Raw genomic sequence first — 16,295 nt, 5'->3', positions numbered from 1 at the left:
TGCATGCATCGTTTTGATGCAAAAAGCAGAGGCCGGGAGGTCATCCTCTTTTTTTATAAAACATGACTGACTTGCACTGGCTCGGTGCTCGCTAGTACTTGGTTTGCTTGTGACATTGGTACACTAATCTGACTTCCAGCGATGAACTTTCGGACCTCAATGGCTACTGGCTGGCTGTCCGTGACGGCAACAGCGCGCACGCACAAGTGAACAGCGAGAAGCTTTGGGGAGGCTCCGCTCCATTGTTCAAGTGGTGATTGAATTGGTCCCAAGGGAACTGTAGTTCGCAGCCCGACGAGACGACGTGCTTCCTCCGTCGCTGTCAGGGGAAGAAGATTCAAAGGCTTTTGATTAGATCGTCGCTGTCAGAGGAAGAAGATTCAAATGCTTTTGATTAGATGGCCACAAAGGCAACCGCAAAAACTGATTTGTCGCTGTACGGTTACTACTTGCGAGTTTGCATTTGCAGCCACTTGTTACTGCACACTTTGATTTCCACGTCGACCGTGAAAGAACACATTTTGTTTCCGTGCTTTTTCTCAAGGAAAAGGACCATGATAGGAACCGGAGAAGCTTTGTTGTTGCTTTCATAAGGTTTGATTGATTTACAACTGGGAAAAGCTTGCGTTTGAGCTTACGTTCGAGCTTGCGTTTGGCTCGTCACGCTCACTCCTCCTGTTCATCACTACACAGACACGTCTCTCTCACGAGTTGATTCCCTTACCTCTAAGCAGTATCGGTTCTGGACGAAACACCAATGGATGGCATCACTTTTCTTTCAAGATGGATGGCATAACAGTTGCAGTAATTTACATCAAGTGTACACTAATGATTGCTAATGCAATCGCAGATACCGTAGGATTACAGAAATTTGACATTTAGAGAGACGAAAATCATCGGAGATTCACATGATGGAGTAGTTGAGGATAACACAACGCGTGAACACTCGACCAGTTCAGTATATTGATCAGAACGAATACGTCTTCGTGGCAGTCCCTGCTTCCATGTGCCGTTTTCGCGACTGCGTTCGATCCGCACATGTACATAGTTGGCGTGGATAATCGGTGTTCTTTGTTTTAGCTGTGGGCTGGGGGTTGCTTTTTCCCTTGGCGCACTAGCCACGCATGTGATACTATCCTTCTTTTTTCTGTTCTTTATAAAATGCCAAAATGGCAGTTGTTTTCCATGTTTCTTTTCCTTTTTTTTCCTATTTTATTTCTTGCTTTTTCCTTGAATGCCTGATCTTTTTCAAAGGCGATGAAATTTTTGCAAAATCGGTAAACATTTTTTCAAATTTGATAAACTTTTTTTAAAAATTGATGAACTTTTTTTCAAAGTCGATGAACTTTTTTCAAGCTTGATTAATTTTTTGTCAAATTCAATGAAGTTTTTTTCAAAATCGATGATTTTTTTCAAAATCAACAAGTTTATTTTCAAAATCTTTGAACTCATTTCGGATCAATGATCTTTTCTTTCAAATTCAGTGAACTTTTTTGAGGGATTTTCGCCATTTTTAGGGGGTTCAATTGAGAGCGAATGTACCTGTGCGCGATCAAGAGCGATCTTTTTCTTTTCCGAGCGAGGCTAACATCCCAAAATTCTAGATTTTGGAATGTTATATTAAATAAATTATTATGATTGTTTGTTTGATTGTTGTGTAATTGATTGTGTGGAAATAATTGGAAATTGAAAACTTTTTGAAAGTTGAATGAGAGGGAATAAAAGGACTTTCCCAAAACTTTTCACCTTGCATTTTGATCTCCCTGAGTTCAAATTCATTTCATTACAAAACCCTAGAGTGAAGATAATATGACTTCTTTCATTTAAAGAAATGAAAAAAGGGTTTGAAAATGATTTGAATTCCATTTGAAGTATTTCAACTCAGAAACTTTATGCCACTCAAGGATTTTCATGAGAGAAGATAATAGGACTTCTTCAAAATATATGAAATAGAGTGGGGAGGGATGAGGACCACTTTTGAAATTTATTTGAATCACTTTTGGAAAAAATGATTTCCATTTGGAGTTTCAAGATCATTTCTATAAAATAAAGAGAAGGGATAAAATGACTTTCTCAAATATAAAAAAAAGAGTTGGAAAAATCAGTAGAATATTATTTGGAGTTGTTGGAGTTTATTTGGTATTTATTATATTGGCCGAAAGTGCATTTATTGCATTATAAAATTATTTTCAGAATCTTCTATGCTTGAATAAATGTTCACTGTGCTCTAGATATTCCGAGTTAATTTTAAAAATTATCTTGGTATTTTTACGAGTTCACTTGTTCCCCTTCCTTCGCTCTATCCCTGTCACCCCGACGCGCGCCGCCTCCACCGCCGGACAGCCCCCGACGCGCCGACCCCATTCGTCTTCTTCCTCACCACCGAGGACCACCGCAGGCCGCCGCCCCGTCCGCCGCCTGACGCCAGCGCCGCCGCCCCTGTTCGCCGTCCTCGCTCGCTGTGAGCTGCCCGCTTCTCCCCGTTCGTTTAGTTTTTTAGTATTAGATCGGTTTTGTATTAGATCGGTTAACCCGGTTTTAGTTAAAACCGACGGTTGGTTTTTTAGTTAGCCACCGCATAGTGTTTTTCTTATTTTGTGGCCATCCGCTATATAAGCTACGCGGCGAACGCCTTTCGGCCAGCCACGAAACGCCACATGGCCAAGGGCCTGTTTGCCGTACATTTTAGTTTCTGTTTCACTGATTAGTCCCTAGGATTTGCATATTGGTCCCTGAACTTTAGTTAGCCACAACTTTTTAACCGTAACTCCAAATTCGATGAAACCAGCGGCAAATTCTTCGTCCTGATTAGATCTATCCAGTAGCATCATGTTTGTGAACTTTTTCCAAATTCAAATTTGAAATTTATTCAGATTTGAATTCGAACTTCAAATGGCCATATCTCCTAAACCGTAGCTCCGATTGATGTGATTCTTTTTGCAACGTGTCACCGTAGCCAAACCCTACCACTTGGACCATTGCCAAACATTTTCCACACAAAAAGGTCTGTCCATGATAGTTGTACTATTATGCCATGTATGCACTTTAGTACATAGCACATCTTTGCACCCTATGTCACATGTTGTTTTTGCACGTAGGATATTTCCATGCTAGCTAAGTGTGTTGAATGTTCATTTGGTTTTTCCAAGACTTTTTGCTTTGCATGTTCTTCTTGGTTCTCTGAAATGATTTCTTATGTGAGTGCAATGTTTGACTTTATAGATTTTCATTAGAGAGTGACGAAGAGTTTTATTAAGTAAATTTCTAAGAGCGATATAATCTTCATCAACTATTACCAGGCAAGTTCACATTTGACCATTCTTCTAATTACCTATGTTTATATTATGCACTTAGTCCTTTTGTGGTAGGATTGCATGGTAGGATTTATTGTTGCCAGATGGCTATGCTGTTACCTAGTAGTTCACCGAGGTAGGTCTTATCTACACATCCTTGTCACTATCGTGTAAGTTTATTTTTGCCTCGCTAAATGTAGACGTTGTTTGGGAAGCGAGCTTGGTGAGACATGAGTGACAAAGTAGTAATCAGGACCAAGACTTGTAAATGAACTACCTGGGCGGTATTTGGTTTGAATGGTGGCGAAGTACAGTGGGAGCATGCATGGTTAATCCATGGTGGTGCACCACTAGTGGTCGGCCGCCCAGGCTCAAAGAGATCAATCGTATTCTCATGTCTAGAAGCTTCCGTGTGCAGCCACAAGCCAATATGGGCTCTGGCTTAGTTGAGTAGATAGTGTGACCTCTTCCGGGATAGGCTAGCAGATGTAGAATGATGTAGGTGTACCGGCCTATCCGTGGGTTAAGGGGGAACATTTTTGAAAGACTATGTCTCGGTCATCCTGTTCTCAAACGCCAGGCAGTGCGAGAACTTCAAGGGAGGCGATCGAGTCTTGTGGGGAAAAGTGCGCAAACCTCTGCAGAGTGTTAAAACCTAATCGATTAGTCGTGTCCCTGGTTACGGACAACTTGAGCATCTAGTAGTGGAAATGCTGGGAGATCTCATCACTCTTAATTAAACAGTTGGGTTGTAAATGAAACTTTAAGAATGGATTGAGTTGGGTTTACCAACTCATCCTATGTTATACAATAGTGATGGAATAATATCTTTTATTCTAGGGAAAAACTAGCTTTATGCAAAAACTAAACTTAGAGCTTTCCACCGACCAAATTGCATGTACAAATAGATTCATTATTCTTATGATGTGACTTGCCAGTACATTCAATATACTGACCTACAGGGCTGCAACGTCTTATGTTGCAGGAATTTTCTACGACGAGTAAGAGTTACGTTGTAGGGTTACGGTCTACACTCAACTTGCCGTTGGCGTTGATGGACTCCACACCCTTATGTTTGTTTCCGCTGAGACTTATAAGGTATATATCAGTTTTACGTTATTTATACATGTGATTGCAATTTGATATATACACTGATGTACTATGTGTGCCAGCATACCGATTCAGGGATGGTACGGATACACAGAGGCTTGACCGTTTGAGGTCGGGTCGCTACAGCGAGTACGTGGTCGGTAATGCCTCACCAAACTTAATCCAACCAGCTAGCTTAGCTTGTTCAGTGGCTGCTTCGTCAGCTTTCTTTTTTGAGGTTGTACTAATTGCTTATGTTTTGGTACTTCTAAATATTTTTGGTTTTTATTTACTTTTTCTGCCTTCTTTCATCTTTGTAGTTTTCTTTCCATTTTCATTTTTTCTTATGTAAGCCTAACTTTTTAATTCGTGAACAGTTTTTAAATGCTGTGATTTTTTTCAAAGACACTGGACATCTATCTAATATATGCTTAGCATTTATATAATATATGATGAAAAAATTGATTTACATGGTGAAAAAAATTATATATGGTAAACAATTTCTTAAACAAGATGAACATTTTCTAAATGAACGCTAATTATTATTTTTTTGTAATTTACGTTGAACATATTTTCAAAAGTAATCAAATGCATTTTATGTTCATTTTGCTAAACAATCAATTAGCCAAAATTTGACAACAACTTTGTATCTACTTGTTTTTTCGCTTGACATTTACATTTTTGAATTCTTCTCAGGTCAGCATTTTCGTTTTAGAAAAATGAACGCCCAAACAGTCAACACATGAATGAAACAGTAAAATAAATAAAATAGAAAAGACTGTCGGCCAAAGCAATTAGAAAAATCGAGGAAAACACATGCTAGAAAATAGGAATACAATGTACAAAAATGAGAAACAAGGACAAAACGTTAATGGGTCACAAAACACTCAGCCTGCCAGCAACCTCTCTTAAATTAGGCCGTTCAATTTGACGCCAATAGGCATTAACAAGGAGTGCTCCAAAAAATGACACCCCTAGATCTTCCATTTGGGGGAAAAACTACTAAACAATGTATGGCAGGGTTCCTTTGCTTGTGAAGCAAACCTACTGCAAAAAATAAGTCGAGTGTGGATTGGCAATTGGGACAATAACAATGATATGCCCCCAGTTGCGAGTTGGAGGTGGGCATGCAACTAGAATGAAACACAACTACGGTCCCAGTTACGAGTCGAAGGTGGACTTACAACTCGGACTAAAGCAAAACTCGGGGCCTAGTTGCGAGTCAAAAGTGGACTTGCAACTGGGACGAAAATGTAAATAATGATCTGGGGTGCTAAACCGCACGCCCCAGCCTCCATATATATACATCATATGAGTTACAATTAGGGTACAACAGGTATTGCTTGGGGTGTACTCCAAGTCGGCTGGTCTACCGCCGTGTCCTTCTCCAACACGCCCCCGCAGTCTGAACCAGGGAGAGGATCGACGTGAAGACTGGACCTGAATTCTCGGAACACAAGAGTCGGCAACCCTTTGGTGAATATATCAGCAAACTGCAATGATGAAGGAACATGGAGGACTCGCACAGCACCAAGAGCAACTTTCTCACGGACAAAATGAATATCCAGCTTGATATGTTTAGTACAACGGTGATGCACTGGGTTGGCGGTCATGTAAACAGTGTGACATTGTCACAGTAGACAATAGTGGCTGTATGAATAGGGTTATGGAGTTCCTGCAGTAGTTGTCGAACCCAACAAGTTTCGGCAACACATGTAGCCACAGCACGGTATTCAGCTTCAACACTAGAGCGGGACACAGTGGTTTGACGGCGAGAGGACCAACTGATAAGATTGTCTCCAAGATACACACAAAACCCGGAAGTAGAACGTCTGGTGTCTGGGCAACCAGCCCAATCGGCATCCGAATAGGCCACTAAGGAATGTGAGGAGGATCGGTGGAGAACAAGACCGTGAGCAAGAGTGCCTTTAAGGTAACGAAGGACACGTTTGATAAGAGAGAAGTGAGAGTCACGTGGGTCATGCATATGAAGACAAATCTGTTGAACCGCATAGGCAATCTCAGGTCTAGTTAAGGTGACATACTGAAGGGCACCGGCAAGGCTGCGATATAAGGAAGGATCAGAAAAAGGAGATCCTGCAGTGGCAGAAAGCTTGGACTGGGTGTCAATGGGAGTGGAAACAGGATGACAATAATACATGCCGGCTCGGGAAAGAACATCCAAGATATATTGTTTTTGAGAAAGATGAAGACTAGTAGGTGTACGGGTGACAGAGATACCAAGAAAATGATGAAGAGGGCCGAGATCCTTCATGGAAAATTCATGACTAAGAGCAGTAGTGATGGTGGTAAGAAAGATTGAAGAGGAGGCTGTGAGAATAATATCATCGACATATAGAAGAAGATAAGCCATATCTGAACCAAGACGAAGAATAAAGAGGGAAGCATCAGACTTAGATTCGATGAAGCCAAGTGAACGTGCATGCGAAGAAAAGCGTTGGAACCAAGCGCGAGGAGCTTGTTTAAGATCGTAGAGAGATTTAAGGAGACGACAGACATGAGTAGGTCGTTGAGGATCAATGAATCCAGAAGGCTGTTGGCTGTAGACCACCTGCTCTAGGTTACCATGAAGAAAAGCGTTTTTGACATCGAGTTGGTGAATAGGCCAGTTGTTAGTTAGAGATAGAGATAGAACGATACGGATGGTGGCAGGTTTCACAACAGGACTAAAGGTCTCATCAAAGTCGATGCCAGGTTGTTGTGAGAAACCTCGGACAACCCAACGAGCTTTGTGGCGAGAGAGAGAGCCATCTGAATTTAATTTGTGGCGGAAAATCCATTTGCCACTAACTATGTTGGCACCAGGAGGGGGCGGGACAAGGCTCCAGGTCTGGTTGAGAGTGAGGGCATCGAATTCTTCCTACATGGCATGGCGCCAATTAGGGTCACGAAGGGCGGTAAGATAATTGTGAGGAAGGGGGGAAGAGGCTATAGCTGAGAGGTTAATTTTGTTGGGTCGGTTGGGAAGACGACCGGTTACTGACCGAGTTCGGTGTGTAGGAGGAGGTGGTGGTGTGGGTTGTGGTGCAGGGGAGGGTGGCGGGCTTGGGTGGTGGTGTTGGTCAGCCAGTGCAGGGGATGGTGGCGGACTGGGTGGATGGTGTGGTTCAGGAGAGGGTGCAGGGGAGGGTGGCGGGCTAGGTTGATGGTGAGGATCTGTCGGGGCAGATGGGGATGCATGTTGTAGAGGAGCAGGAAGGACAGGATCAAACAAGTCAGGTTCAGGAGGTGTAGACGGAGGTGTAGGAGGGGTCGAGGCATAAGGGAAGGTGTTCTCGTCAAAGATGACATGTCGAGAGATAATAACATGTCGTGTAGCAAGGTCTAGGCATCTATATCCTTTGTGGCGAGGAGGGTAACCAAGGAAGACACATTTAGTAGAGCGAGGAGATAGTTTGTTGGGGGAGGTGGCAATGGTGTTTGGGTAGCATAGGCAGCCGAAAACGCGAAGAGTGTCGTAGGGAGGAGTGGTGCCATATAGGTTTTCGAAGGGTGTGGAGAAGGAAGTGGAGGAGGTAGGTCGGATGTTAAGAAGAAAAATTGCGGTGGAAAGAGCTTCAGCCCAGAACGATGATGGCATGGAGGCTTGAAAGAGAAGTGTGCGAATGACACTATTGGTGGTACGAATGGCATGCTCGGCTTTGCCGTTTTGTTGGGAGGTATATGGGCAAGAAAAACGGAGAAGGATGCCATTGGTGGAGCAAAAAAGATCAAGTTTGGTGTTGTTAAATTCGCGGCCATTGTCACATTGGATAGAAAGGATACTGAGATTAAACTGAGTTTGAGCATAGGCGTGGAAGGCGAGGAAGGTAGCATATACATCGGATTTTTTGCGTAAAGGAAAACTCCAAAAGTAATGCGTATAATCATCAACAATAATAAGATAGTAGCAAAAACCCGAAGGACTATGAATCGGAGATGTCCATAAATCACAGTGTAATAGTTGAAAAGGTTTAATACTAGATGACATCGAAGAGTAAAATGGTAATCTAACATGACGGCCTAATTGACAAGCATGGCAAAGTGTTGACGACGATTTATTGGGCGGTATGTGTTGACGCTGCTGAAGACGGGACATGGTGTGATGGCCAGGATGTCCAAGACGGCGATGCCAAAGGTCGGTGGTGGTGGCGGCGAGGAGGGCTTGGGGTGGAGCTTGGGGTGGACTGCAGAGTGTGTAGAGGGCGCCGGAGCTATTGCATCGAAGAAGTACGGTCTTGGTGAGGAGATCCTTCACAGAAAAACCGAATGGATCAAACTCTATAGAACAAAGGTTATCCATGGTGAATTGACGAACAGATATAAGATTTTTGATAATACGGGGAACAACGAGAATATTATAAAGGTAAAAGGGGTTAGAGGAGGAGGAGAAAAGGATGGATGAACCGGTGTGAGTAGCAGGGAGAGATGCACCGTTGCCGACTGTTATTTTATGTGAGGAAGTGGGAGTAATGGAGGAGAGTGTACCATAGTCGGATGCCATGTGAGATGAGGCGCCAGTGTCCATGACCCATTCTTGATTTCCGTGGAGCTGCAGGTTCTGGAGAGCAGTTAGCAAAGCCGGGTCCAGATGCTGATGAGGTGTGCTGGTGGAGCTGGAGGACGCGCCAGGAGGGAGATGCGGGTGCTCATATGCCGTGTATGCTTGGAAGGGGGTAGCGCCAGGACGGGGACACAGGACACCAGGAGCGCGCCAACGGGGCTGCCATGGTGCGGTGGGAGGCTGCTGCCATGGTGGTGGTGAGGACTGCTGCTGCTGTTGGCCGGCCCCAGTTGGGAGACCAGTCCAAGGATTGAACATCCAGGGATTGTTGTTGTCGCGTCCTCAACCACGGCCACCGCCACGTCCACGACGGCCGCCGTAGCCACCGTCACGGCTAGTGTTGGAGGAGGGCATGGTGGCGGTGTTGGAGTTGGAGCCACGGTCAGCGGGCGGTGGAGGTGGTGATGCCGATGCGCCGCCATGAGGGAGGATGCTGTTGCCACTGGCCCAGAGCGCCGTGGCGGACGCATGCTTCGCGTCGGTCTTCTTCTGGGTTTCCTCGAGAACGAGTGCTGAACGAGTCTGCAGGAAGGAGGGGAACGGGACCTGATATGGCAGGAAAGAGCGAAGATGGTTGTACCGCTCATTGAGGCCGCGAAGCACCGTCAGGACGAGCGTCTCGTCGGAAACTGTCTCACCAACATCGCCCAGAGCGTCGGCGAGAGACTTGAGCTTGGTGCAGTAGTCGTGGACGGACATGTCACCTTGAGGTGTGTTGCGAAATTCCGTGTCCAGAGCAAGGGCACAACTTTTCTTGTTGTCGTGGAAGAGGTTGGCGATGGAGTCCCAGATCTGCCGCGCCGTAGACCCAGGTGCCATGATGATGCCGAAGAGCTCGGGGGAGATCGACCGTAGATCCAGGAAAGGACAGTGAAGTCGTCACGTGCCCAATCAGAGGTGGGCGAAGTGTCGGATGGTGTGGCCGCGCCGTCGCCGGTGACATGGTGGGTGAGGCCATAGCGACCGAGGGCAACGAGAACCAGCTCACGCCACTTGATGTAGTTGGATTCATGGAGGTCTAGGGTTATGGCGACATTAGGTTTGAGGGAGGCGACATATGAGGAGGGGTTTGGGGTGGTGGCTGGGGCTTTGCCTGACTCGGCGAGGTGCTGGTCAAGCTCTTCTTGGCGAGTTCGGAGAAGGGACTCGCGTTCCTTGAGCTCGGCTTCGAGTTTCTGGAGTTCAGCGGCTGAAGCCATGGGAAGGGATCGAGAGTTGGATCAGGGAGGCTAGGGTTTAGGGAGATCGTGGCCTGGTGTCTGATACCATGTAAATAATGATCTGGGGTGCTAAACCGCACGCCCCAGCCTCCATATATATACAGCATATGAGTTACAATTAGGGTACAACAGGTATTGCTTGGGGTGTACTCCAAGTCGGCTGGTCTACCGCCGTGTCCTTCTCCAACAGAAAACAATTACCTGCCCTTGGTTGTGAGTTGAGGTGCAATTCAACTAGGGGAAAACATAACTACCATTCCAGTTGTGAGTCAAGCTTGGACTTGCAACTGGGACGAAAAAACTACGGGGCCCTAGTTGTGAGTCAAAGGTGGACCTGCAACTAGGATGAAAACAACTATGAGCCCAATTGCGAGTCGATGGTGGGTTTGCAAATGAGACAAGAACAACTACGGCCCCCCAGTTGCCAGTCGGAGGTGGGTGTGCAATTAGGACAAAACAGAACTACGTTCCTAGTTGCAAGTCGAGGATGGACTTGGGAAGCAAAACTATGGGGCTAGTTGCGACTCTAACATAGGCATGGAACTAGGATAAAACCAAAAAACTACGGGGCCCCAAGTGTGAGTCAAAGGTGGACTTTCAACCAGGATGAAACACAATATAATCCCAGTTGCGAGTCAAAGTGTGGGCTTGCAACTAGGTCAACTACAAATTGCGAACGTAGTTGCAAGACGAGGGTGATTGTTGATCCTTCTTGACTGTTAGTACAAATGAAGCCGCAACTGGGCTGGTCCTACGAGATGATAGAGAAATTTATGTTAAAGAGGCCAGGCTATCTGCTATATGGTCAAACGGGCGCGACTATTTCTCGCGTTACGCGAGAGGAGCAACCGAGTCGCTGAAGGGAACCGCTAGTTGGGCCGGCCCACGCGCGCGGAAACTCCAACCTGTTTTTTTGTTTTGTTTTGTTTTCGTTTGTTTCTTTCTTTTTTATATACTTGAAAATATTCCGAATACACACACACATGCGCGCACGCACACACATGTGATTCAAGCTACATATGATACCCATACCCTCATGTGTTCAATTTCTAGTTTTCTAGCATGCTTTTCTTTAAACCTAGTTTTCGACCATGCTAAAAAGACACACCTCCTAATATGTAGGGAGCTCAAATTTTAGGGCTAGGCTTACTATCCCGGAACCTGAGGTTGTCGCGGTGAAGCGGAAGCCAGGGGACAAGTTCCTTATCCCGGGCATCCGCGCGCTCTGGGACGTCATCACCCCAAGAGACGTGTGCGCCTTCATCAAGAGAAGATTGAGTGTGCCACAGATCATCATACCATGGGACAAGAAGCCAACGAACAGCAACGGTCCTCCCTGTGCGGAGGCACTTGTCAATGAGTTGGCCGCCCACCCGTTCAGTATATTACAGAAAACACTCTTCAAAAAACATTTAAAATATGTTAAACAAGGAATATAAAAATGTTGAAAAGTATTTGGAAAATGTTAAACAAGTATTTGCGAAAACTATTGAACAAGTATTTGGAAAAACATGTATATAAAAATGTTGAACACGTATTTAAAAAGTTGAAAAGTATTTAAAAAATGTTGAACAACTATTTTTAAAAAAAATATTGAAAAATGTTCATCATGTATGTAAAAATATTGAATAAGTATTTGAAAAATGTTGAACAAGTATTTTTTTGATTTTTTTGAAAACATGTTGATCATGTATAAGTATAAAAATGTTGAATAAATATTTTAAAAATATTAGAAAAGTATTTGAAAAAATGAAGAAGGAAACAGAAAACCTTCAAAAAGTGGACAATTAAAAACCGAATGAACAAAGAAAACTAAAAAAGAAACAAAATAAAACAAAAAAAAGAAAATGGAAAAGTAAACCCGAAAAAATGCAAAAGGAAATTAAAAAATGGAGAATAAAAAAAATGAAAAAATAAATGAAAACTAAGAAAAAAAACCTGACTCAAATGGGGTCAAGTAGGGTCCGCCCCTTCACATACAAAGGTTCCGACTTGGACGGGGTGGCTAGCAGCGTGGGTGAACTCCGTGTAGACCAGGGATTGATCCTAGTAGGCTTTGTTGTTTGGGCTTACTTAAGCATGATTAAAAACTTTGCTGATATTATAAAATTGAGGCCCATGTTGTACGTTCTTTTTCAGAGAGAGGCCCAATGCCGATCTTTTTAGCGGGCTCATGGCCCATGTGTAGTTGATTTTGTGCTAAATCAATCAATGTATGTACTCTTGCACTTACTCTTTGGAATCTCGAGCTTCTAGTTTTGAAGCCCATATCATAGCTAGGTCAGGTGTCTCTCTTCCTTTAGCGAGGCATATTTGGTTGGGATTGCCGCATGATCCCATTTGGTAGTAGGATTTCTCATCACCTTCTATCGGTTTGACCATCTGGGCTTCATTTGTAAAGTGTGGCGTAAGTCTGTTTCGCGAGGTTGCGATGCAGAAGGTATTAACCGTGATATATACTTATCACGGCGTAAATGAAATCCAATTATGAAGTTGCAAGCTCGATGTTATATCATAACGGTTTAATTTTGCATCTGGAGTGCACTGTGCACATATATCAAACTTGGGTCTCCATCAGAAACATCATTGATCGGCAGCATCCCCTTGAATTATTGGTTCATTACAGTGCACATTACTGTTAGCCAATATGTGTAGCCATCGGTAGCTCAATGAAGAATAGCGGGCACACAGTAGGGCCCTGTGAGCCACCCATACGCGATCGAACGGTAGGCATGCTCAGTCAAGTGGATGCCGTCCCAGTTCAAATAGTTCTGAGGGTCCTTGCAGGCGCTTGAGCCGGACATGCCACACCTCGCCTTATTATTGTAGTTGTATGACCCTTGGCCGCTCGCGCCGCAACAAACAGTCAGGCCGTAATCCAGTCCTGAAGGACATTGTGTAATGAGAATCATAAATACCACCGGTTAAAAAGAATAGCAATCTAATTCAGAAATGCATTTTTAAAATTAGAAGTAACTTTGGAAAAAAAACATCAGACCGTGAGAGTACTAAGACACGCCATTGATCCTCTTGTTGGGTTATTATGGGCTAGTCGTGAAGAAGAAGGAGAGCGTTACAACAACAACAACAACAAAACAGTTGCCGACGCATAGGAGAATTTTGCTTCAGATAACCTTGGGCCGACAAATCTGGATAACCCTTTTCTCCTCGCAAGACTTTTTTTCTGGATAAAATCTGAAACCGTCACTGGAGCCGCTTGCAGCAATGCTGAGCGCACAGAGGAAAAAAAGTCGAGCGGGTGTGCAACCAGACAAGCTGCAGATACACACGTACAGTTGGCCATATCCATCCCGTGGGCAGCGCCCCGGCTGGCAAAAAGCCGGACACCTGCTGACAAAGCCGTGGGCTTGTGTGCGTGTCGATCCACTCGCAGGAAGCGCGCGGTGCTGAATTTGTTGATGTTAATTGGTGTTACTAATTAGAGATGCTTGCTAACACGAGAAACACATATGCTAATCAACCCGAAGAGGCACACGGAGAAGCGCGCGACGGCGTGATCGAGCATGCATGCACGTACGTACCGAAGCTCCGGGGAGAGCGGACCATCTCGGCGACCTGGGTGTAGAAGTCGCCGTACATGAGCCTGACGCCGGCGTACTTGCTCCGGAGCCTGCCGATCCCCTGCCTGAGCAGCCGGTTGTGGTAGCCGGACAGGTCGTTGAAGCGCCTGAGGCAGCCGTCCCCATCGTAGTCGCTCTGGTTGGAGCTCCCGTACAGGGTCAGGTAGAGCGGGAAGCACCCGATCGGCAGCACGCCCGGCACCACCACGTCCACCGCGCCCAGCCCGATCAGCGTCTAGGATCGATCATGTGGAGGGTCACTCATGTAGATGTGTGGTTGCTCTAATCTTTTCAGGATGGATGCACACAAGATGTGTACGTACGTACGTACCTCTACGCCGCTTGTGACCTTGTTGATGATGTGTGGCACGTAGGTGTAGACCTCGTCCAGGCTCTTGCCGCCGAAGATCGCCGCGTTGTAGTCGTTGCCCCCGAACTCGCCCAAGATGAACAGGGACTTGCTCAGGTGGCTCCTGCAATCTACAGGCACATGGACGCGTGGCATTTAGGCACATTCATTCTTCACAAAATTCAGTCGAAGGCGTGAAGCATATATATATACTCACCGCCGGCGCCGCCGCAGATGGAAGGCATGAGCTGCAGGAACCACTGGATTTGCGTGTCCAGAGGCCCGTTGTTCCAGATGCTGCTGCCCAGGCCGTGAGACTGGAAGAAGTCCAGGTTCATGGCGGTGGCGCCGATGATGGCCATGTTCGCGCCTTTCCTGAAGTCGGTGCCGTTCGTCTTGGACTTGGACGGCGGAAGAAGTGGCAGACGGAAGAACTGAGCTGCACGCGCAGTACCAATAATGGTCAGAAGCTACAACCATGACCTACGAGGCATGCCGATGCCTGTATTTCGAGTGAGATGCATGGTGGCGCGCAAGATGAAGTCGAACAAAAAGATCGAACGGATATACCGAGGAAGTCGACGACGACGCGGCCGTCAGAGCAGCGTCCGGTCGGGCGGCCGAAGTAGCTGGTCCCGTACGGCGGCTGGCCCATGGTGAGCCACGACGGGCAGCCGCCCGTGCAGAGGTTGCCGGTGTCGGAGATGGAGTCGCCGAAGTTGTATATCGCATCGTAGCTCTGCCACGACGTCCCGCAGCGGGAGACGCTCAAGAGGAAGAGGATGAACACCACTGCCTTGGTCAACATTGCTAAGCTACAAGATATGGCAAGAACGTTTGCAACTTTATGCTCGTTAGATCCTCGGGCCTTTCTAGAGTTCTTTTTTTCTCTTGATAACCGGGCCTTTCTAGAGTTGAAGATGAGGCAGTGGCAACAAGCCTTGCAAGGGTTTATAGGCTCCTGAGTGCGTCACTGCGGACTTGCAAGTGTACCTACGTGTCGCCGACTCGCCATTAGTCGGTTCACCTACAAATGTATACAGGCGTGCGATAATGAGAAGGGAAACGTTTCACGACGGGGCACCGGCCCAAGCTTCGGCCGGTCGCGTCCAAGCGCGAACGTACCGAGCGACTCACCTAGCGACACGTAGGATGGAGGGCCCGACCATGTGCGTCTTCTCCCTCCTGTTTCTCTTCTTCCCGTCGCTTGTCTCTTTCTCCCCGCTGCCATGGTCAACCTTCACCGGCCGGAGGCCTCCCAGGGCGCCGCCGCCATGGGAATCAGCTGATCCGGCTGCCCTCGGCCAGATCTGCTCGGATCCGCGCCATCGGAGCTCTGCCTGCCCTCGTCGGACCCGACCACGTCTGATCTGCAACCCACCACGCGCGGAGCTGCAACCGTTGACCCTTTTTCCTCCCGGAACGGCACCGCGGCGACGATGGCCATGGGCAGGCGTGGGAGCTCGGCGGAGCACCAGCAAGTAGCTGTGAAAATGGTTGTAGCAAATTCCAACGCCGTTTGTAGCAAAACCAACTATAGTTGCAGCAAAACGACGTCATAGTCATCGCGGGATTCACAGCTAAGACAATTAGTTTGAAGCTTTTTTCAATGCCGGTTGTAGCTTTTGTAACCGCTGGTTGTAGCTTTTTTTTTGTCGCCCATGGCTTACGGCTCCACGGTTGAAGCTTTTTTCATCGTCGGATGAAGTTTTTTTCATCGTCGGTTGTAGCTTTTCTTTGGTCGTTCATAGTTTTCCGTCGTATGAGTTGAAACTTTTTTCATATCGGTTGAAGCTTTTTTCGTCAGCGTTTGTAGCTTTTTCCATCGTCGGCTGCAGCACTGGGCATCCATAGCTCCAGTCGTATACTGGTTGAAGCTTTTTCCGTAGCCGGTTGAAGCTTTTTCTATCGCTAGTTGTAGTTTTTTTGGTCGTTGGTTGTAGCACTGGGCATCTTCCCCGGTGCTCGATTTTTTGTCTGCAAGATGCACACCGGGCATGAGCTGCGGCGAGCATGCCGGCGAGCTTCGGTCGTTGCAACCGGAGCTACAACGGTCTCAACAAGAGCTTCAACTGGCGGGGTGCGGCTGTTGCACGGGGCAAAGCAACAACGGCGAGCGGCTAGTAGTTACGATGTTGCTGCAGCAGCGACGACGAGCGGCTACGGCGACCGGCGGCGAGCGCGGAGACGAGCACGGAG

At 46.4% G+C, this 16,295-nt stretch overlaps 1 protein-coding gene and 1 pseudogene across 1 annotated transcript; both read right to left on the bottom strand.

The window, feature by feature from the left end:
- Window positions 1-8,596: 8,596 nt before the first annotated feature.
- Window positions 8,597-10,145, bottom strand: LOC147978899 (uncharacterized; annotated as a pseudogene).
- A 2,513-nt stretch (window positions 10,146-12,658) lies between these two features.
- Window positions 12,659-15,002, bottom strand: LOC125548148 (GDSL esterase/lipase At5g45910-like). The gene is made up of 5 exons (XM_048711824.2): window positions 14,667-15,002; window positions 14,314-14,535; window positions 14,079-14,227; window positions 13,709-13,982; window positions 12,659-13,050 (listed from the first exon to the last, which is right to left on the bottom strand). The coding sequence occupies exons 1-5, from the start codon at window positions 14,902-14,904 to the stop codon at window positions 12,833-12,835; spliced, it is 1,101 nt and encodes a 366-aa protein (XP_048567781.1). The 5' UTR covers window positions 14,905-15,002; the 3' UTR covers window positions 12,659-12,832.
- Between the last annotated feature and the right edge of the window lie 1,293 nt (window positions 15,003-16,295).

Source organism: Triticum urartu, chromosome 3A, assembly GCF_056163025.1.
Source record: "Triticum urartu cultivar PI428250 chromosome 3A, HENAU_Tu73, whole genome shotgun sequence".
NCBI classification, from domain to species: domain Eukaryota; kingdom Viridiplantae; phylum Streptophyta; class Magnoliopsida; order Poales; family Poaceae; genus Triticum; species Triticum urartu.
Note: the sequence above shows the minus strand (reverse complement) of the source record. Positions and strands in the feature narration are given on the sequence as shown.

Bases quoted from the DNA above. Each gene is read 5' to 3' on its own strand.
- LOC125548148 (XM_048711824.2), bottom strand. From the start codon at position 14,904: ATGTTGACCAAGGCAGTGGTGTTCATCCTCTTCCTCTTGAGCGTCTCC. The intron at 14,228-14,313 runs GTGAGTATATAT...ATGTGCCTGTAG, and splicing joins CATCTGCGGCGGCGCCGGCG to ATTGCAGGAGCCACCTGAGC. The intron at 13,983-14,078 runs GTACGTACGTAC...GATCGATCCTAG, and splicing joins AGGTCACAAGCGGCGTAGAG to ACGCTGATCGGGCTGGGCGC.